This window comes from Rhamphochromis sp. 'chilingali', assembly GCF_963969265.1.
Source record: "Rhamphochromis sp. 'chilingali' genome assembly, chromosome: 18".
In the NCBI taxonomy this organism is placed as follows: domain Eukaryota; kingdom Metazoa; phylum Chordata; class Actinopteri; order Cichliformes; family Cichlidae; genus Rhamphochromis; species Rhamphochromis sp. 'chilingali'.
In genome coordinates, this window is record NC_137945.1 from 30,628,042 (window position 1) to 30,649,980 (window position 21,939).

Below are 21,939 nucleotides of genomic sequence, written 5' to 3' on the forward strand. Positions count from 1 at the left end.
CTGTTTCTAAGGTTGTGATACATTGTTGCCAGCCCTGACCTCTCGTCCTCTCTAAGTGTGTGCCAAGAGTGCTGGCAGTGGTCTCTCTGTCATTTTTACAATAAACAGTATAAAAGATGGACATATGGGTATTTAGGCACTTGTGCATTGGCTTTTTTTTTTTTTTTTTAAATAAATCAGCCAGGTAGCTAGGTCCATCAGCTACTGTGTATTATTTTCACACTGAGACATGCATACAGACAGACAGACGAGCACAAATACACCGTCCATGCTTGGCAATGGTGGGAAAACATCTGAAACATATGAAACAAACATCTTTGTTTCATACCAAATGTGTTTTTGTCTCAAGAACAGTACATAAGCTAGTTTTGTTTTTTACCCTTTTCTCTCCATCATGGCATCATGCTGAGTGCAACAGAAAAATGGCATCAGCTTAAAGAAAGAATGAATAAATCTTACACTTCCTAAGAAAACAGCATGCTTTGAAGCCAGACTTGTGCTTTCCAGTGGAGCACCATCAGCATTGTCTGCCCATCTACATATACAGACAGGGGAGGTGGTGGCTCATCCATTTACTGAAATCAACAGCAGACGGAGTTTCAAGTTTCAGCCCATCAAAGCAGCTGCACCATCACTTTCAAAGCCAGTAAACAGTATCTGCAGATGGTAAACGGACTGGTTCATAAGTAGCACTTTTCTACTCTACCTGGGCACTCAAAGCACTTATGCAACTTGTCCTCATTCACACAGCGAATGGTTAGAAAAGGCACTTGCTGGGTACGGTTAGGGTTAGTAAGTAAGTGCTTTTGTTTTAACATTTGCACACGCTGATACTCTGACAGATGCATCGGAGGGCAATTTGGTGTTACCATGACTGGAACAGCCAGGTATCAAACCACCAACTTTCCAATTAGTTTATGACCTACTACACCTGAGCTACAGCAATCCCATGCAGAGAAGTTCCCTTTAACTTCAACTGCAGGATTTCACTGACAGCAGCTCCTTTGCATAACAGAAGGTGAACTAAGAAGTTGCAAACTCACTTTTGTACAGAATTCTGAGGTAGGTGATCAGGCAGGTGTCTGGCACTCAGTAGGTGTGTCTCTGGGGTTTTTAAGGTGATTCTCTGTATATTTTTCATTTCTCTTTTATGTAGTTAACTGCCTTTTTCATAATGATTACATGGAAAAATGGTTGCATAATGAATGAATGTTTGTGCTACAGACCATTTCAAGATGTGATACTAAAAACTGAGACAAAAAAATAATTTAGCAAAGGGGCACACCATGGGTATTAAAAATGTGACAAATCTATACAAAAAATAACGTCAGTGACACTATTGTTGTTGTTGTTTCATCTAGTGTGGGGAAAATACATATGTGTCAGATGTTTAAAGATTCTTTGATGTAATACAAAGGAACAAAAGAACCAAAACAACATTTTTAGGTTGTCTGAGGTAGTGCTGTGCTTCTGCTGATCTGGCTGCATATTTCATTGCTATATATTTCAAGGGGCCATCACAGTGTTTGAGGCGGTGGTGTTGTTTGACCTGCTGCCCTCTGATCAGCGCCTCAGGTCAATCAGATCCCACACCTCCAGACTCCTTGTTTGTATACATATTTCTGCTGTTTGTTATTTATTCCTACTGTCAATACGATTTATATTTTATTCCCACAGTTGGTGTGGAGCACCCACAATGTCACTGTTCATTTAAAATGACAATAAAGCCCTATTCAGTTTTATTCTATCTAGCTGCTGGTAGACTTTTCTCAGCTTAAATCTGGAAATTTAGAAGAAACATAAGACTTTGTAGACACAAATAATGATGTTTTCCTGTTTCATTAACTGTTTACTACAGTTACAAATGGCCAGTCCTGATAAAGTTTGCTTCCTAGCGCCATTATTATTTTATTAGCCATAGCTGCTAGCTCCTACCCTTGTGTCACGTCACTATTGGGTAATTTCTAATACGTAAAGGGCTAATGTTAACTGTGTGTTGGCTGATATTAATCATGATTAATAATTGTGATCAACTGTTTAATACTATAATCTTGTTAAAGTTGTGCGTCATATTTATACTGTTGCAAATTAATGTGTAATCCAAAAGTCATTCTTAGTATTGAATGAGTATCGCATTTTTTGGTTTATGAATCAAACATGGATAACGCAGAGCCTACATAATGGGCACGCAGTGGAGAAACTCTAATATCCGTTTCAGCTCCACAACCACAAGGACATATATAAGATTTTTAATTATTTAATTAGATATTTTAATTATTTCTCCCCCAGTTTGAATCACAAAACCCCACAGATTTCACTTAAGTGACAAAGGCCAATAGCCCACTGTTTTATGAAGGCAGTGATGCAGCTTAAACATCAGTGTCTTCATAAATAACTTTGTGCAGAAAGCAGTGTGTGACTGGAGAAAGTGCCAGAAAAAAATAGAGCACCGGAAATGAAAAATTAACGATTAATAACTAGGCCAAAGCAGAGGGAATGTTCAGTGTTAATCTGTTGGCCACACACCTGGTTAACAACTGCAGGTGCATTCAAAAGTTTGAGAGAAACCTCATTTCTCAGAGGATCAGACAGATATGAATGCAGTGTGGTGCCACACACACTGCTCTGCTGTGAGAAGTCTGATACGCCAGACTTAATACATTGCAGGTGTATCCAGGTCATTTGACCCTGGAGGACAATGAAGAAGAGTAACACTTTCTACTAAAAGTATCATTCACCCAATTAGACTCCAACATGCATACAGTGTATTTATCCATACCATAGCACTTTTATCTGACACACACACACACACACACACACACACACACACACACACACACACACACACACACACACACACGGGGCAACTCAGGATTTAGTATCAGTATTATCCCATAATGGGCCCATGAGAATGGAAAGTTCTTTGAGTGATCTAACAGTTTTCCACTTTATGTACAAAGATGCAGTTAGTTCACTTCAATAATCACCTGCAGCGAAAGCAAGTGGCTCGAAAGTGAACACATGCAGGGGAGAGCGAGGGAGCCAGTGATGTCCTAAGAAAATTAATACAGTGTAAGAGGAGGTTTTACAGGTGTTTGTGTATGAGGACAAAATGGAAGATAAAATAAATAACAAGAGGCTGAAGAAGAAAACAATACGATTTTCAATAAGGGCCACTTTAGCTCAGGAGGTGCAGTAATTAGAAGGGTGGTGGTCTTTTTACTTGATGTAGTTTCTGAGGAGAGGATATCAGCAAAGTTTAGTATTGTGGTCTAGACCAGCGGTCCCCAACCCCCGGGCCTCGGACCGGTACCGTCCCGAGAGTCGTTTGGTACCGGGCCGCGAGAGTTTAGGTTCAGGTGTGAAATGTATAGTTTTCAGGGTTTTTATCGGTTTTCAGCGTTATTTTGTTATCGTTTTTATCGTTACCTCGGTTTTCCTGGGTCTTTTCACGTGTGTTATGAATAAGTCTTTTTTTTGGTACCGGTACTGGTTTTATTTTGTTGTATTTATCCACGACACCTTAAAGGCCGGTCCATGAAAATATTGTCGGGCATAAACTGGTCCGTGGCGCAAAAAAGTTTGGGGACCGCTGGTCTAGACAACCCAAAACGGGATGTCCACATAAAAAAAAAAAAAAAAAAAAAAAAAATACACATCCATGCAAAACATGTGAGTCGCAAAACTGACACTGTGCCTCTTCGTGTATAGCTTTAGTAAATCAGTTATTTTTGCAGTTGACCTCATTACATTTGTATTGTAGGAGCGCCACAGGAAAGGCACAAGCCTTACACAAGCAAAGACCCCCCTGCATTTAGTCATTACTTATTATTAATATCTGGCTCCTTTTACGTTGTAAACTGTTTAGATTTTACTGCATAAAATAGTGCTCATCACATCTTGTTGACACCAGCTGATTACACCACTCCGTCTGTCCACCTGACCTGAGGAGGAAACAAATGTCTGACCTGATCTTGTCGGTCCAGTGAACCACCGGTGCACCTCAAGCACTCCTCAAACTGTCCTCATTCATAAAGTCCTCTACAAACACTCACATTAGGGGTGACAGCTGGATTTCTACATTTCAGTGCAGCTAGCCAGCAACGAAAAACAACTTACTACTTGAGACAGAGAGTGAACTTGAACAGTATATTCTTGGTTTTAACAAAAAAACTCATTGCTGCAGCCAAAGACAGTGGAGAAGTGACCAACTTGTTTTCCACTAAGTTATCATTTCTGTCACTTAGCTAACATAAAATAATGTAAGTCAATAAGCAGCAACCAACCAAACCCACTGGTGTCACATTCTGTACTACCACAAGATGGTGCTAAACTTGTCCCAAAAACTGATTTATTAAATCCAGCTTCAAAGATAGTGTTCAATCTAACAGATATTTAGAGTAGCTGTAAATTAGTCTTCATACATGTAGCGTTACATGTTCATTTTATTAAATACCTACTTCATACAGACTACTGATGTGTCAGTTGCAAACAAAACGGCTCTTAGAGCCGACTCTTTGAAGTGAACGACGCGAGCCGACTCCTTATTGGGAGCCGTGGGTTTGTTTTTTCCCCCCTTTCTCTCACCCTATCTCGCACTGTTTTCCCCGCTTCACTCCGCACAGAGCGGGAGGGAAAGAGAGAGAAAGAGAGCCAGGGACAACAAGGTCACATTAGAAAGGTATAGTAATCATCCACAACTAGTTTCAGTTGCAGATGATAAAGGATTCAGAAAGTTTATTCATGCAGGTCCATATGACAGAGGATGTGCATCTTCTTTTTGTTTTCATATTTTAATTTATATTTAATTGTGTTGTGGTTTGCAGTGTTTTGTGTTGTTTCACTTTAAATTTGTTTAAAAGTTGAAATGTAAATAGTTGGGTTTGTATAATATGATTTATTTATAACATTTTATGTGGAGTGAATAAATAAGAGTATATTTACGGTGGCCCCTAGAGACAAAACACGTACAAACTCCAAAACACGTAAAAACACAACAGAAGTGCTCCAGGATGCTAGGGGGCAGTGTTGAGCTTTTGTTACCTAGAGGCTACACAAGCCAGGAAGTACCAACAACTGGATTTGGTGTGTGGTAGTAACAGGTAAATAAACAGTTTTTTAAATTATTTGAATATATATATGAGTGCTTGTGTATAAATACACAAACAATACACATGCTTTCAATTGTGTAATTTAAGTGATCTAGGCAGCTCTGTTTTGAAGTTCAGTTCATGCTAGAAATGTGTTTTGGAGTTTGTACGTGTTTTGTCTCTAGGAGCCACCGCATATATTTATATATAAACATATAAAATTAAAACCACAGGTTTTTTTTTACATTAGTAATTCCTTTTGTGCATAATTTTATATTGTTTTTGATAATAAATTAATTAAAGCAACAAAACAACCTGAAGAGCCTGTTGGGAGCCGAAAGAGCCGGCTCTCTAAAAAGAGCCGGAAATCCCATCACTAATACAGACCCCATCTCCAACGCCCCCAAAAAACAAACAGTGGTGATGTGCGGATTTACACATGTGGGAGTTACAGTGTAACTTCAACATGCAGAGGAATCAAGATCTGAGTTAAACTGTGACACTTAATCCAGCAAATACTGATAAGACTTTCATAACAGGCTGCCTGGCTTCTTAAACAGAAGTAACCTAATCAACTTAAGAGACAGAAGTCTCACTAAACAAGCGATCCACACTTCCAAAATCCCCAGCCACACACTGACACTAAAACCACATTTTGAGCCTCAAAAAGGCCTTCAAATTTGTGAGGACCGGTGAGTGTGTCCTCACAAGTGACTGTTGGTTCTCACAAGTATAGCAGAATGCAGATTTCGGTCCTCACAAAGATAGCTAGACAGGAACACACACACATTAAATCAAACAAACACAGATTGGCTAGCTGCCTGCTTGTTGGCCTGACAGCCTTACAGTAGACCCTGTGAGATGTCAGGTTGACCCAGAGGCTGGAGGGCAGTTTGAATTTGATTAATGAGTTGCTAATGTAATTAATGCCAGCACAGTCCTGTGGGACTGAATCAATTTAACTTTGGTCGGCCATCCGTTACCATCAACTTCAGATGATTTGTTGAAAGGAAAAAGAAAACAAAATCGCTAACACAGAAAGACAGAATTATTCACACTAACATTCACACCTGTGGACACTTTATAATCATCAGTTAATCTAACCCCACTGTGTGTGACAGATAGAAGGGGAACAATACAGTCAGACCGAGTGCAAATGAATGGAGCAAAGTGACCCTTCATAAAATATTCATGTCCAGAAACCCGGAGTTCCCCACATCCTAATGGCTCCATTTATTGGTGGAAAATAGAAGCTCAATAATTTGCCTACATGTCTGTGACCTGACATCATTAATTAACCTCCTACAGGCTTTGTTCAGCCTTTGACACATATATGTCATTTGTATAAAACCCCAATGAGTTTGACATTTAAGTTAAACAGTCTTCTATTTAAACAAAAAGAAATGACCGTACCCAACAGCAGCATGACATAAATAATGAGAAAAGGTGTTACTTCATTAATCAGTGTCTGTACTGTCCAGCTTCAACATATCAACAAATGATCAAATATCACATCATCAAACCAAATTTAAGCTGCAGAGTTCTACTGTTGACTTAAACTGTTAAACACATCAGTGAGCCTCACAGGGTGAACATACATCTAATGCATGTTGATTGTCATGTTCACATAGAAATTTTATAATATTTTGGTCAGATTACAACTACCAAGCTGCGTGCATGTTGCAGCTCGACTACTTGCGCTGTCAGCAACCTGCTAAATTGTGCTGCTGTTCAGAAACTGGCACACTTTAGTAGATCGCCTGCATGACTCCTACTTTACTTTGTCACTTTAATTTATTCTACTCAGTAAACCAGCTCTCTAATTCTTCCTGTTTGACCACTGTTCAATACAAATATAGTGATCACTGGTTGTGGGAAACTATTCACTTCTTTTTAAATATATTTGTGATGATGTCTGTGATCCACCCCTCCGCTGACTGTTTTTGGGTATGACACAGTGAAAGTAGTTTAATATGATAATATGATGATGATATTATGATGATCCTCAGAGGATATGATCTTTACAGTATCAAACCAGTTTATAAACCAGTATGTATCCATTTTTTTCAGTACGACTGGGCGAGGAGCCATACTTGGACTGATCACGTGCACTCGTGCGGCTCAATACATAATGAACTCCCAGTTGGAGCTCAGCCAGCAGCGAGCGCATGGAGCTCTTTATTGCTCTCATTCATTCTCTGTGGGTAACTGTCCTCTCTCTGGTTAATGATTCTCTGTCGCATTTACACTATTCATGTCTCAGTGTTATTCCCCCTTTTCTCTCTCACTCCCCACCCTCTGCAATGTCATGAATAGATTTCTATGACCCTCATTCGTAGACTATTTGCCCCCTCCTCCCTCTATCCTTCAATCCTCCATCACCATTTGCCCCACTGCCCGAAATATCTGTCAGCTGCTGGCCAAATAAAAGACGGGGAGAAAAGAAAAAAGGAAAGACTGTGTTGTCAACATCCCATGTCAGGAAGAATGGAAGCATTCTGCTCTATTGCCCTCCCATATAAAAAGGATAGCGAAAAGAATGGGGGACAGTACATAGACCGAATAGCAGCAACATGGGCCTAGATTTCCTTGTCTGTAGTTTTATTATGAATTTAGTAGCTTCTTCTATTCAACAGAATTTAAAATAGAAGATATGGATGCTATTCTACAATCTTCTTTGAGCAAACAAGCAAGGGGAAGAACAACTTCCTTTTAAACAAGAAGAGTAATCCAGCAGAAACAAGCAGGGCTGTCATTGGCCACCACCACTTCAAGGGGTGAAAAGAAACAAAAGACAAAACGGAGAGATGAAGAACAGCTAACAGGACAAAACTCAAACTATAGGCGGGTGTAGACAAGTTAATAACATGTAATCATGGCATAAACAAATCAGAGTAAAACAAGGGCAGCCTGAGCCTAGAGCAGAATCAGGGTCACCTGATCCAAAACTAATTATAAGCTAGATAGAAATACTGCATTCCTAAACACATAAATGAACAAAGAGACAGACAGACTGGCAGACACAAATATTTCTCGTATCGTTATACTTATACATCTACTGTTAATTTCATATAACACCAGTCAAAGTGCAGTATGGTTTGGTCTGTGTGTGTGAGAGATGTGTCCGCATTCAGGACGGCACTTAATTCTGTGATTAGCCTTTATATGAGCAATGGCTGGGACTGGGATTACAGACTGAGGTGGGCTTACTCGAGCACTTAAAAAAACGAACTTATGGGATCTTCTTAACTGGACAGATTGCACTGTATGGCATGTGCTGCTGACAGCACATAATCCTGCAAAACACTATAATCTGTGAAACACTGGCAGAACACACACTCATCTCTCACAGACAGAGTGAAATATGAGGCCCAGGCTGTGGACATGACATTACATTTCTTCAGCTACTGACAAATTAAGCGCTAAAAAACTGCATTAAATGCAACGAGTTTTGGTCAGAAATTTGTCATTACTGCTTAGATGTCAAAGACATGATGCAAACATTCTAAGGCCTGGACAAAAAAATCCTGCTGGCTGTGAAACCATGACCATGTATTAAATATTTGTGGAGAAAAACATAATGGGGAGCACCACTTTAAATCAAAACCTGCATCGGATTTCACCTTCAAATTAACTGGTAATCCTAAATGTCTGCATACTTTGACTTTTATTAATAGACCATTATCCTCAATAAATAACAAAGTCTAATATTTATGTGTCACTTAAATATTAAATGAGTTCTCTTCAACTGTTGTTTAGAATTTTATCTTTTTAGCCATGTAGCACAGGACACATGCATGTGTACCACGTAGCTACTTCATCATATAAATACTATGATATAGTAGCTCAGTACGAGACCAAGGGAGGAATCAGTCTTCAGTTTCAACTCTTCTCTCCTTGTCATCACAGCAGTGGATTCTTGTCCTTTTTGGGAAGGCTGAGCAGACTAAACCTTCCCAATAAAGTATAGTTGGTTTCAAGAAATGACACATTTGGTTAAGAGAACTACACAAGAGAAGAAAAATAACATAAGAGGTGACCTCATATGTGGGATTCCTAATTATTCTTAAAAGCTTTAAGACTCATTTGGACTTCCTAACAATTGGGATAACTGGCATGTACCATTCTGTCTGTGCAGTGAAAATACTAGTACAATCCTCAGCACTGTCAGAGGTTCTGTGTACACATGACAGCTGATCCAGAATGTGTCAATGCCATCTAATTTAGCAGTTTGCTCTCAACTGGTTAAACACACATTCTGTGCGTCTGTGAGTATGCACGCACGCATGCACGCACGCATGCATGCATGCGTGCGTGTGGGGATGGGGGAGGTGGGATTCACTATGGTCTGGCATGCAGGCAAAATCCAATATGGCATTGGCTGGGATAGAGACAAGGATAGACTAAGAGATTGGAAGTGAGAGAGACCTTAATCAGCCTGGCATGTCATGAACTGACACACACACACACACACACACACACACACACACACACACACACACACACACACACACACACACACTTAGAACCAGGTCAAGCATACCCAAACGTGACCAGTGAGATGAGATCAACAACTCATGCAGCTACTGCAGCCTAAATTACAGTTTCCCATTTATGTGTAATAATGCCACGCTAGCTCAGACGGAGCTGTCTTTCAGTTTGTCTCTATTACTGCTGTCTGTCTGTCTGTCCTCCTCACCAGAAGACAGAGGAAACCAAATCCATATCCTATAATGCAAATGGCGTGTGTGTATACATAAGAAAAAAGCAGAGCACATTGTTAGAATAGCTAGTGTTTGCTGAAGCATTAAAGTTTGGCCTGAAGCTTTGTAGGACTAGAAAGCTCATTCACACCAATACCCCTCTGTTTAACCCCACTATGTACAATAGTAGTCCATAAGTCTACTATTCCATGGCAACGTGATCATTCAAAATAATACAAATATTAGTGCATCTAAAAATATTTATAAAAGAAAAAAAGCTTGAAAAACTAAACTTTCATTTTAGAAAAATGAAATTTTTAAAATTAATTTCATTTTTAAAAATTGGAAATCATTCGATCCCTATACAACCGTTGCAAGAGCTTGGTTCGCATTGCCGGCAATAAGTCGGACTCGTTCCCGGTGGGTGATGGGCTCCGCCAGGGCTGCCCTTTGTCTCCGGTTCTGTTCATAATTTTTATGGACAGGATTTCTAGGTGCAGCCCAGTGGCGGAGGGCTTTCGCTTTGGTGGCCTCAGAATCTCATCTCTGATTTTTGCGGATGATGTGGTTCTGTTGGCTTCATCAGGTGAGGGCCTCGCACTGGAACGGTTCGCAGCCGAGTGTGAAGCAGCAGGACTGAGGATCAGCACCTCCAAATCTGAGGCCATGGTTCTCAGCCGGAAAAGGGTTGAGTGCCCACTCCGGGTCGGGGATGAGTTCCTGCCCCAAGTGGAGGAGTTCAAGTATCTTGGGGTCTTGTTCGCGAGTGATGGGAGAAGGGAGCTGGAGATCGACAGACTGATTGGGGCTGCAGCTGCAGTAATGCGGACGCTGCACCGATCCGTCGTGGTGAAGAGGGAGCTGAGTGTAAAGGCGAAGCTCTCAATTTACCGGTCGATCTACGTCCCTACCCTCACCTATGGCCACGAGCTGTGGGTAGTGACCGAAAGAACGAGATCGCGGATACAAGCGGCAGAAATGAGCTTCCTCCGAAGGGTGGCTGGCCCCTCCCTTAGAGATAGGGTGAGAAGTTTGGCCATCCGGGAGGGGCTCAGAGTAGAGCCGCTGCTGCTCCACATCGAAAGGAGCCAGCTGAGGTGGTTCGGGCATCTGACAAGGATGCCCCCTGGGCGCCTCCTGGGTGAGGTGTTCCAGGCATGTCCCACTGGGAGGAGGCCCCGGGGCAGACCCAGGACACGCTGGAGAGATTATATCTCTCGGCTGGCCTGGGAACGCCTTGGTGTTCCCCCGGATAAGCTGGAGGAGGTGGCCAGGGAGAGGGAGGTCTGGGCCTCTTTGCTTAGGCTGCTGCCCCCGCGACCCGGCCTCGGATAAAGCGGATGAAGATGGATGGATGGAAAATTGGAAATCCATTTTCTCTAATCGTTACAGTATTTCATTTTGAGTGTGAGGAAATTACTACTCAAACAGTATAAATTCAGTTCAGTACAAGTAACTGCAATCATGGGATGAAGTTCAGTGACACACCTCACAAGGTGCTTAAGCGACAAATGATCATTGATGAAAATGATTGGAAACTTAAAAATTGTTGTAGGACAGGGCTCACAAGGAACAGGGATGACTGCATCATAGAGAGGATTGTCAACAGGGCTGCCACAAACGATTATTTTGATAGTCGACTAGTCACAGGTTATTTTTGCGATTAGTCGACTAATCAGATCATGTAAAACGTACAGCTTATTGCACCAGCAGCATCTGCTCTTATATAACTATCATTAGCTTACAGCTTTAAGTGTTTAAGGTATGTGCTGACTAAAAATAAAGACAAGATGATAGTTTATTACATTTTAATGAAATTTGCAGACTTGCACACTTCTGTTTAATCAGTTTATTGACGTTTATTCAGCTGTGTAAAACCTATAACTTTAATCTCAGCCAAACCAATTTACTCAGGAACAAATAAAATACTGAAAAAAGACAAACAATAACATTTTTAAGTTATCTAAGTGACTTATATATCATGTTTAACCTGAGCAGCGAAAGACGGCGGTGGGTTTGAAAACGATTTGCCGGGAGTCTGGTGTTCTCACCGGCTCTAGTGAGCCTTAAACCCCGGCTAGCTATCGAGCTGGTGGGTAACAGACGTCTCCGAAAACGGCGGAGCACTTCTGAAAATATGTGGTGTCTTGATAAACTGAGCAGATATTTGAGGTTGGGGTGAAAGCCACCACATACAGATGTCCTGAGGAAAGGAGCTACGACTGTCACATTCCTAATATCAAGTCACTCTTGAATCAGAGACAATATCAGCCCAAAGTCCTCGTTTCAGATGGAAGTAAATATATTTCATTTGGAAATCACATGACGTTTCTGTAGTCTGTGGTGATATGGGGTGTCATGTAATCTGCTAGTGTGGGTGATTGTTGGTTCACTGTGTCCTGACCTAAGCGCCACAGGGAATCTAAGGGGCACTGTCAAGTAGAAGAGGAGAAATCCCTGACCCAAAAATACAGATGAGATGAATGCTGCTACAAAAACATGTCACACTGCTGAAACTGAAATTAATGGTAAAGAAGGTCCAGCCAAGTTTGGAGTGTGGAAATAGTACTACAACTTACCTAAAAACTCTTTTCAGACGATGGATATTTCCAGATTGTAAATCCTTTTTCATTAAATCTTAAATATTCTAACAATTTGAGATAGTGGATTTCCTGAGATTATCATTTTGATGTAAATAATTTAAAATGTAATTTACTTTTTTCAAGATATTTTGAGAAGCACTAGTTTTTTTTGAATAAGTGGTGATTTTTGAGACTAAAAAAAAAAAGCTTAAAAGACCCTGAAAGAGATCTTTATAGCAAAACAAAGAATTTTCATAAGATTTATTCTCACAGTAACTGCCAGTAACCTTAATATAATTAACAATGATTACAAGTTTACTCTGGATTATAAATCTTTATAAACAGTCTATGGTTAATATGGTGTCAAGCAAGTGTCGCCACTTGATAGCCACTGTGAAATGCTTCTGGGCACTTACTACACCATTACTGTGGAGCATTATCTAAATTATCATTAATTCATTTTACCGGGATAAAAACTGGATGTACAGTATTTATCCTAAAATGTTTGCTAACTTTGTGCCAAAAACAATTTGAAAATGCAATTTTTGCCCCTTTACGTTTTTGCACTTTTGAATTGCCATTCTGTTTCTTTGCAGTATGTCTGCTGGTGTTTCCCAGTAGGTCTCCATTTCTAAACAACATGAAAGGAAAGGTTTCAACCTTGAATTTTTGACACTCACAACTCCAGAACTAGCACCATCTCTGAAGCCATCTCGTAGACCTGGTGGAGGTTGACCACATGGGGACAGGCGCTGGCCAGTTCAAGTAGTGCAATCTCATGGATGATCTCCATCCGGCAGTCCTGCCCTTTCCGTCTCTTCCTCATTATCTTAGCAGCGTACTCATGACCCGTGCACTTCTCCACACACTTTCTGACCACAGCAAACTTTCCCCTGAAAGAAAGGAAGACCATCAGAACTATATTCATAACAGCCACTGGTAGATGACAATATAACACTGACACTGCATGCTCATTGCACTGACCAATTAAAGAAACGAAAAAAAATGTAAATAATTTAATGCAATTTTATTTATACAGTGCCAAGGTAGGCATAAGGTACACCCTACATATAGATACATACATATAGAGAAAACTCAATTTAATGATTCAGTGCAAATAGTGAGTGAGAAAGGTGACCGAAGAAGAAACACTCAATGCATCATGGGCAGCAGCCTACACCTATTGAAGCATAACTAAGGGAGGATTTAGGGTCACCTGATCCAGCCATAACTATATGATTTAGCACAAAGGAAAGTTTGAAGCCTAATCTTAAAAGTAGAGATAGTGTCTGTCTCCCGAATCCAAACTGGAAGCTGGTTCCAAAGAAGAGGGGCCTGAAAACTGAAGACTCTGCCTCCATTCTAATTTTTAATACTCTAGGAACAACAAGTAGGCCTGCAGAGCGAGAGCGAAGTGCTCTAATAGGGTGATATGGTACTATAAGTTCATTAGGATAAAATGATGAATAGATGATGATACATCATCTGTTCCCAGATTCATTCCTATTTTCTATTATTGCAAAAACAGAACAAACACTGAAGGTTCTTCAAAATGTTCACAAAGAACAGCATTATTGAACTCTGTGCTGTAGGGGTAGTTATAGTTAGCCTAGAGCAAGAAGAGAAGCTGTGAAATTAAAATAAAATTGATAAAGACTTGTAAGACTTGTACAGCCCTGTGCCTGAAGCAGTGAACCAACTTGCTTCATTCTCAGCTGGTGGTGCATGTGAGAGTCATGGGGCCGATGCTGCTGGGAGCTACAGATTCCAGCACTGATCCGTGCTTTCTGCCAGTGTGATCCCATGACAAAAACCTGCTACACATCAATTACCATACCATGCCGTCTTTATTTATAAAGCACTTTATGAACCCTGGTTTTAGTTTAAAGTGCTGCACATATACAAATAGCATAGACAGGAAATAAAATCAAATATGTTAAAAAACAGAATTATTTAAAAAAAAAAAAGTCAACCTGTTTTAAGAAGAGCTTTAAAATCAGAAAGAGAAGAGGTCTGCCTAACCTACAACAAAATCATGATCACCTCTAAATTTACGCTTGGTTTTGGCACCTCAAGGAGCTGCTGACTGGTGGACCTAAGGGAGCAGGCAGGTGTATATGGCTGTATTAGCTTGGAGAGGTAAGAGGGGCCAGGCCATTAAGAGACTTAAAAACAAATAAAAGAACTTTTAAAAAGGACCCTATAAAGTACAGGCAGCCAGTGGAGTGAAATTAAAATGGGTGTAAGTCCTCAGTTAAATGACACATGGCAGACGCCTAATGGACACATCGTTAACCCAACAATAAAGTGCGTTACAGTAATCCAGTCTAGATGTAACAAAAGCGTTGATGACCGTCTCTTGACAAAACAGGCTTTATTTTGGCTAACTGCCTCAAATAAAAAAAGCTAGCTCTTAACAACAGCTCTGACCTGGTTTTCAAGTTTAAGATTTGCTCTGCCCAAGCAGAGAAGCCCAGACCTCCCTCTCCTCAGCCACCTCCTCCAGCTTGTCCGGGGGAACACCAAGGCGTTCCCAGGCCAGCCAAGAGATATAATCTCTCCAGCGTGTCCTGGGTCTGCCCCGGGGCCTCCTCCCAGTGGGACATGCCTGGAAAACCTCACCCAGGAGGCATCCTTGTCAGATGCCCGAACCACCTCAATTGGCCCCTTTCGATGTGGAGGAGCAGCGGCTCTATTCTGAGCCCCTCCCAAATGGCCGAACTTCTCACCCTATCTCTAAGGGAGAGGTCAGCCACGCTTTGGAGGAAGCCCATTTCCGCCGCTTGTATTCGAGATCTCGTTCTTTCGGTCACTACCCACAGCTCGTGACCATAGGTGAGTGTATTGGCGTAGATCGACCAGTAAATTGAGACCGGTACTGAGGGACACGGTCGAATGCCTTCTCCAAGTCCACAAAACGCATGTAGACTGGTTGGGCAAACTCCCATGCAGCCTCAAGTATCCTCAAGAAGATAAAGAGCTGATCCAGTGTTCCACGACCAGGACGAAAACCGCCTTGTTCCTCCTGTATCCGAGGTTCGACTAACGGATGGACTCTCCTCTCCAGCACCCTGGCATAGACTTTCCCATGGAGGCTGAGGAGTGTGATTCCCCTGTAGTTGGAACACACCCTCCGGTCCCCTTTCTTAAAGATGGGGACCACCACCCCAGTTTGCCAGTCCAGGGGTACTGCCCCTGATCTCCACGCAACATTGTAGAGACGTGTCAACCAAGACAGCCCTACAACATCCAGAGCCTTCAGGAACTCGGGGCGGACCTCGTCCACCCCAGGGGCTCTGCCATCAAGGAGTTGTTTAACTGCCTCAGTGGCCTCGCCCCCAGAGATTGCTGGGTCATCCCCTTCGTCCCCAGACTCTGCTTCCGCCACAGAAGATGTGCAGGTGCGATTGAGGAGGTCCTCCAACTATTCCTTCCACCGCCCGAAAATTTTCTCAGTCGAAGTCAGCAGCACTCCACCCGCAATATTCACAGTGCAGGTAGAACACCGCTTTCCCTTCCTGAGTCGCTTGACGGTTTGCCAGAATCTCTTCGAGGCAGTCCGTAAGTCTTTTTCCATGGCTTCTCCGAACTCTTCCCACACCCGAGGTTTTGCTTCAGCCACCGCCCGCTGCCTCCGGAGTCCCACAGGCTAACCAAGCCCGGTAGGACTCTTTCTTCAACTTGGTGGCTCCCTTCACCTCCCTCCCTCGAACATGGTGTTTGTTATAGCCAAACTGTGGTTTGCACAGAAGTCCAATAACAAAACACTGCTCGGGTTCAGATCCGGGAGGCCGTTCCTCCCAATCATGCCCTTCCAGGTCTCGCTGTCATTGCCCACGTAAACATTGAAGTCTCTCAGTAGGACAACAGAGTCCCCAGGAGGAGCACCCTCCAGTACCCCACCCAGGAACTCCAAGAAGGCTGGGTACTCTGAACTAAGTGTTATGATACTCTGTCTCTCTTCCATTGTTAATTGCTTTTTTCTCCTTTTTGTAGCAACACACTTTCTGCAATACAATACTGTTCAACTGATGCTCACCAAAGTGTGTTCAAACACTGCTTTTATACAGACACGGGGTTGTAAGTAATCCAGAAAAGTTGAAACACCTGTAGGAATTAGTAGCACCAGCTTTCAAGGCTTGATCAACCTCCATTGCTGTAGAACAGCTTTAAATTGTTAACCCATGTTGTGTTCCCTGAAAAAGGCCTTTTTAATAATTCTGAAATGTACATTATTTTTCAGTTTTGGGTAACCTTACCTTTCTTTTTTTAAACCTCTGGCAGTTCACCACTTAAATGTGTACCACTTCAAGATATTCACTGAACTTGAACAACTTGAATTGCAATAAATAACTGGAAAAATTGGGGTGTTCTAAAACTGTACAGTGTATGTACAAGTAATCCCACATTAGCCCCATCCATTAGCTCTTCAAATCTTTAGTGTAATCTCTTCAATCAGAAGAAAACTGGCTTAAACAGAGAGGGATTGAAATAAGGGGCCAGTAAAACATGAGTGAGGATTATATTGGAATTTTAATTCAATTCAATTTTATTTATACAGCGCCAAATCACAACAACAGTCACCTCAAGACACTTTATATTGTAAGGTAGACCCTACAATAATAGATACAATTTGAATTTGATTTGAATCATTCAAAGTTACTCTAACAGAATTCAAAAATAAAAATACTGAGTTTTGCATTAGCATATTAGTTCTGCGATGTGATTTTTTTGGACATGCTGCATGTCAGAATCAGAGAGACTTTAAATCTAAGAATTACTACCATACTACCAGGATAATGTTAGTTTGCTTGGTAATTCTAAATTGGCCAAGCATGACAGACATGAAGTGCACAAAATTAGAATCAAGCACTGCATAAATGTGTGGTTAAATGTGGCTTGTAGTCAAAAATGCTTTCAGTGGTCAGTAAGGCAATATATGAACACCAGCCCATATTACTTTATGCCTGTTCTCTTGAGATAACATTGTGTTCAACTTGAAGCTGGTCTCATAATATAAGTCACTAAGATATTTTAAGAAACTAACTCCTTTAGCATGCACTCTTCTACTTCACATTTCCTTTCATTAAGCACTTTCAAAGATTTATACTAGAAAGCAAGTCAATGCCTTCCTGTTACAGTGAATGGGAAACTTCCTCAGAGCCTACACTCAGCTTTTTCTGTCCACCACACTAAGCGGTTCTGGCATTTCCTTTTTATTTTGTAAACCTTTCATCTATTCAGCTGTGCACATGAATATTGCAGTGAACAGGAAACAGACAATACTGCACCAACTGATTGACCGTGTACTAGAAAACTGAAGATTTACTAACTTCGATGACGATCGTATTATTTTGAGCACCAGCTCTCAGCCAAATAAACTTTTGCATAAACATGCAAAAGAAAAAAAAATGTTATATTTAAAATAACAAGTAGCAGGGGATGAGAGAGGGAGGATGGAGAATTGATCAGTTATTGGTATCGGAAAGTAGTGCACTGGAAAGTTGTTGGCCATGCATATTAATTAATGAAGGTTTATATTGGGATTGCTTTAAGCAGCCACCCTTAAAAGACCTCTGGGAGCAGTGCGTCACGTTCTAGCAGTGGTCTTGCCTGAAAAACGCAGAGAGACGCGGTTTAGTTTGGAGTCTAGGCCTGCCTTTCAGAAACCATACTGGGCCACCGCAGCCTTTTCTAAAGCAGCGTCAGCACATTTCCAAAGCCAGCAGCCTCATTCACAGGCTACACCCTGAAAGAGATGGCTTTTGTGCATGTGTGCAAGTCCATGTATATGTGCACACACATGCACCAAGCCAGAAGTGATGAAATGGTCACAATTATTGAAATAAATAGTCTTTAGGTTTAACAGGTGGATTTCTGAGGTGCTAAATGGCCTGTATTTGTATAGTGCTTTACTTTAAGAAGAAGAAGAAGAAAGTGTGTACATTATTGTACTTTATTGAGCCCCGTGGGGAAATTGCTCTCTGCATTTAACCCATTCACTCAGTGAAGCAGTGGGCAGCCATTGGGCGCCCGGGGAGCAGTGTGTAGGGACGGTACCTTGCTCAGGGGTACCTCAGGGTAGCTGTTAAGGGGAATCGAACCCCCGACCTTCCGATCATGGGGCAACCACTCTACCTACTGAGCTATCCCTACTTGGTTCCTAAGGACCCCAAAGCGCTTTACACATTCAGTCAGTCATCCAACCATTCTCTCTCACACACACACACACACACACACACACACACACACACACACACACACACACACACACACACACACACACACACACACACAGGTGATGGTAAGCTACATTGTAGCCACAGCCACCCTGGGGCGCACTGACAGAGGCGAGGCTGCCGGACACTGGCGCCACCGGGCTCTCTGAACAGGTGAAGTGTCTTGCCCAAGGTCACAACGACCGAGACTGTCGGAGCCGGGGCTCAAACCGGCAACCTTCCGATTACAAGACAAACTGCCAACTCTTGAGCCACGATCGCCCCCTGGTGCTATGCTATAACAGTGATTTTGCAGCCACCATCCTATCCAGCTGCTCACAGATATCTCACCAGCCCATCACATGGCAGCAAAGTAATACATTTAGGCATGAAGACATTGTTAAAATCACTGCTGAAGTTCAAGCTCTAGTCATCAAAAATGTGTAGGTAATGTAGGTTTTCTACCAACTATTAGCCATCAGTAGTTGGAGTGTATCAGTGTTCTGGCTGCGTTGTCATAGCTAGTCCCTGTGAAAGGGTGCCCTAGATTCATTTAATGAAAAAGATTTTCAGGTAGAAGGTGGGACAGGTGTTAGCACGATTACCTCACAGCAACAAGGTTGTGAGTTGAATTCCACCATTAGCTTGGGGAATTTGCATGTCTATTCGGCTTTCTCCCACAATCCAAAGACATGCAATTAGTGGGTTTAGGTTAACTGGTTATTCTACATTTCCCAAAGGTGGTTATGATTGCCTGTCTCCTTGCATTAGACTGGTGACCTGTCCAGGGTGTACTCTGCCTCTTGCCCTAAGACAATTGGGATAGGCTCCAGCGACCCCACTAGCTCAGCGTCTAACACTTCCACTACCATCACTGACTATCCATTTGGATTAGGGTTGGATGCAAACTGGTAATGTTGATTTACTGACATCAAAGATGTCACTGATCCTAAAGCTGAAAAAACATGACTTTAATAAATGTGTTTTCAGACAAGTAACTTTTGGGGTTGGCAAAGATAAACTCAATCAGGATTGCTGATAAATTATTAAGCCTTGGCCTTGCCAAGTTAAAAGACCCTGTAGAATCTTCAGCACCACATTCAAATATTTAAGTGAGTGCATGAATACTTTTAACCATGTGTGGATTGTTGTTTCTTAAAGTTATTAAGCATGTATGCTATATATTCAGCCCACCTTGGAAAAAGAACAGTTTAAAGAAATGTTTAATAGCCCAAAATTGCCATGACATTCATGCTCATGATGAGCTGAAATCTTCTAGCCACAAAAGTATTGCTTTTAGGTCCCAAAATGTTTCAAGCTACAGTAAACATGTTTGTAAACATGTTTGTCCCCCAAACATGTTTATGTATAAGGTAATGTGAGCTGTGGGTCCCCTTGCCACTTGCTCTTTCATCAAGAACCTTGGGATGACTATTTGACTCAGTTTTCACGTTGGATGCTAACAATCAATTAAGAAATATTGCCAAATTGAGTTACATGCTGTCACACTCTGAATTATTTAATCACATTTGAATTACTGTAATTCACTTGTCTGAGCAAACGTTTAAGGGTCCACTTTAAGATTCTGGCTTTGACTTTTAGAATATTGCAGTCATAAATATGCATCGATTGGTGTGTAATTCTGTCTTCCAAGACATCGATGCACTCTCATAAACTTGGAATTAACCTATTAAAAATATATATGAGCGGGCACCGGATTTGTGGAAGCTGCCATGTTTCCCCATCAATCTTGAATACAGTGGTTGAGATGGACATCGCCATTCCACCTAATTTCATTTTCTGTATATGACTAGAGCAGTGGTTCCCAAACTTTTTTTGCTAGACCCCCCTTTGTTTTACAAGAAAAATGTTTGCGACCCCCCTCCCGCGTGCACACACACATCCTCCAACCACACACCCATATTTTGCTCCATTTATTTCACACCTCAAACATTTATTAACCAATTAAGCAAATACAAGTAATCTGCAATAAATTACAGGTAGTAATAAAATAAACTACTAACTCTTTTACGCTACGTCCACACCTACACGGGTATTTTTGAAAACGCAGCTGTTTCGTCCACACGTAAACGGCGTTTCGAATCACAGAATCACTCCTTTTTTGCGTTTACGTGTGGACGAGGAATACAGAGTTCGTCACACAACGTCAAAGGTATGTGCCTTTTTTCACGTCACGCTGTGCGCCACGTTATTGTTTACATGAGATGAATAGCAGAATAGCAGATAGAGACAAAATACTGTTGATCTGAGTATCTTCAGGTTTTACAGGCTTACATACACACGCAGTTACTGTCCCTCCATTTACAAAGACAGAGGCGTCACAGTGTGATTATTTTACATGTAGTTGTTTTTTTCCTGTTTAATAATATTCAACATTGCTGTCAATGCATTTTTCAAAAAATACCTCTCTGTGCAAAATGGGTTTAAAAACAAACAGCTGTGGGATACTGTTTGACCGGGATTTGAACCGGGGAACAAATCGTGGCAGGATCAGCCTGATATTATTTGTATCCCACTGTAACTTCACTGTATAAAGAGCTAACATCTCCAAAATGTCAGGAGTAGTTAGTCATTACAACAAGTGTTTGTGAACTAAAAATCAAGAATGTGGGATACCGTTTGTCCGTGATTTGGAGAGCCCAGCGCTGCTCCCGATGCAGGGAAAACCAATCCTGCAGGGAGACCTACCTCGGCACTTGTGCAGGTGAAACCAAAGGGAAGACATGCTTCACCATATTGTCTAGTCTTTGGCTTAGAATGAAGTTGCTTTGCGTTTGTACGGGCGCCCCATACTAGCAGTGTGCAAGCGTTTTGTTTTTTTTCCCCACTTTTCATACCGCGCCCCCCCCCCTGCAATGGCTCCACACTTTGGGAAGGTCTGGGCTAGAGAATGACAACATAGTAAGACAAAGGCAGCGCGGAAGGGAACTCGTACGTGTTTTTGTGCCATGGCGGCAAATATAAATTCATGCCTATACCATCAAGTTATGAAGGGTCATACTTCTTTTTTTTTTTTTTCTTTTATCTTCTTATTTGGTGGGGGTCCTCTTCACCAAAGAAGTGAAAACACAAGGAAAGAGACGACAGAGTAAATATTGGCACAGCAGCCTTTCAGAGAAGATGATGCAGAGAAAGAAGGATTTTAACAGTGATGATAAAGTCGCTTGCTTTCTGCTTGACAGGTAAATCAACCTAACAGCCTAAAATTTATGTTTTGGTCTCTCTTGGCTGACTAAAGCACAGTCACTGGTGTAATGCTCTTTCCAGGACCATATGGGCTAAGTGAGAATCCCTGTCTGTCACTAAAACCCATCAAGGAAAAAGC

At 41.6% G+C, this 21,939-nt stretch overlaps 1 protein-coding gene across 2 annotated transcripts in view; it reads right to left on the reverse strand.

Moving 5' to 3' along the window:
- stk17a (serine/threonine kinase 17a) overlaps positions 1–21,939 on the reverse strand; it is a 74,064-nt gene that overhangs the window by 7,544 nt on the left and 44,581 nt on the right. Inside the window, exon 2 of one of the 2 annotated variants that reach the window (XM_080864786.1) lies at positions 13,056–13,268. The exons of the other annotated variant lie outside the window; for it this stretch is intronic. Coding sequence (XP_080720912.1) covers positions 13,056–13,268 — 213 coding nt within the window. The remainder of the gene's footprint in view (positions 1–13,055; positions 13,269–21,939) is intronic. 2 annotated transcript variants of the gene reach the window in all.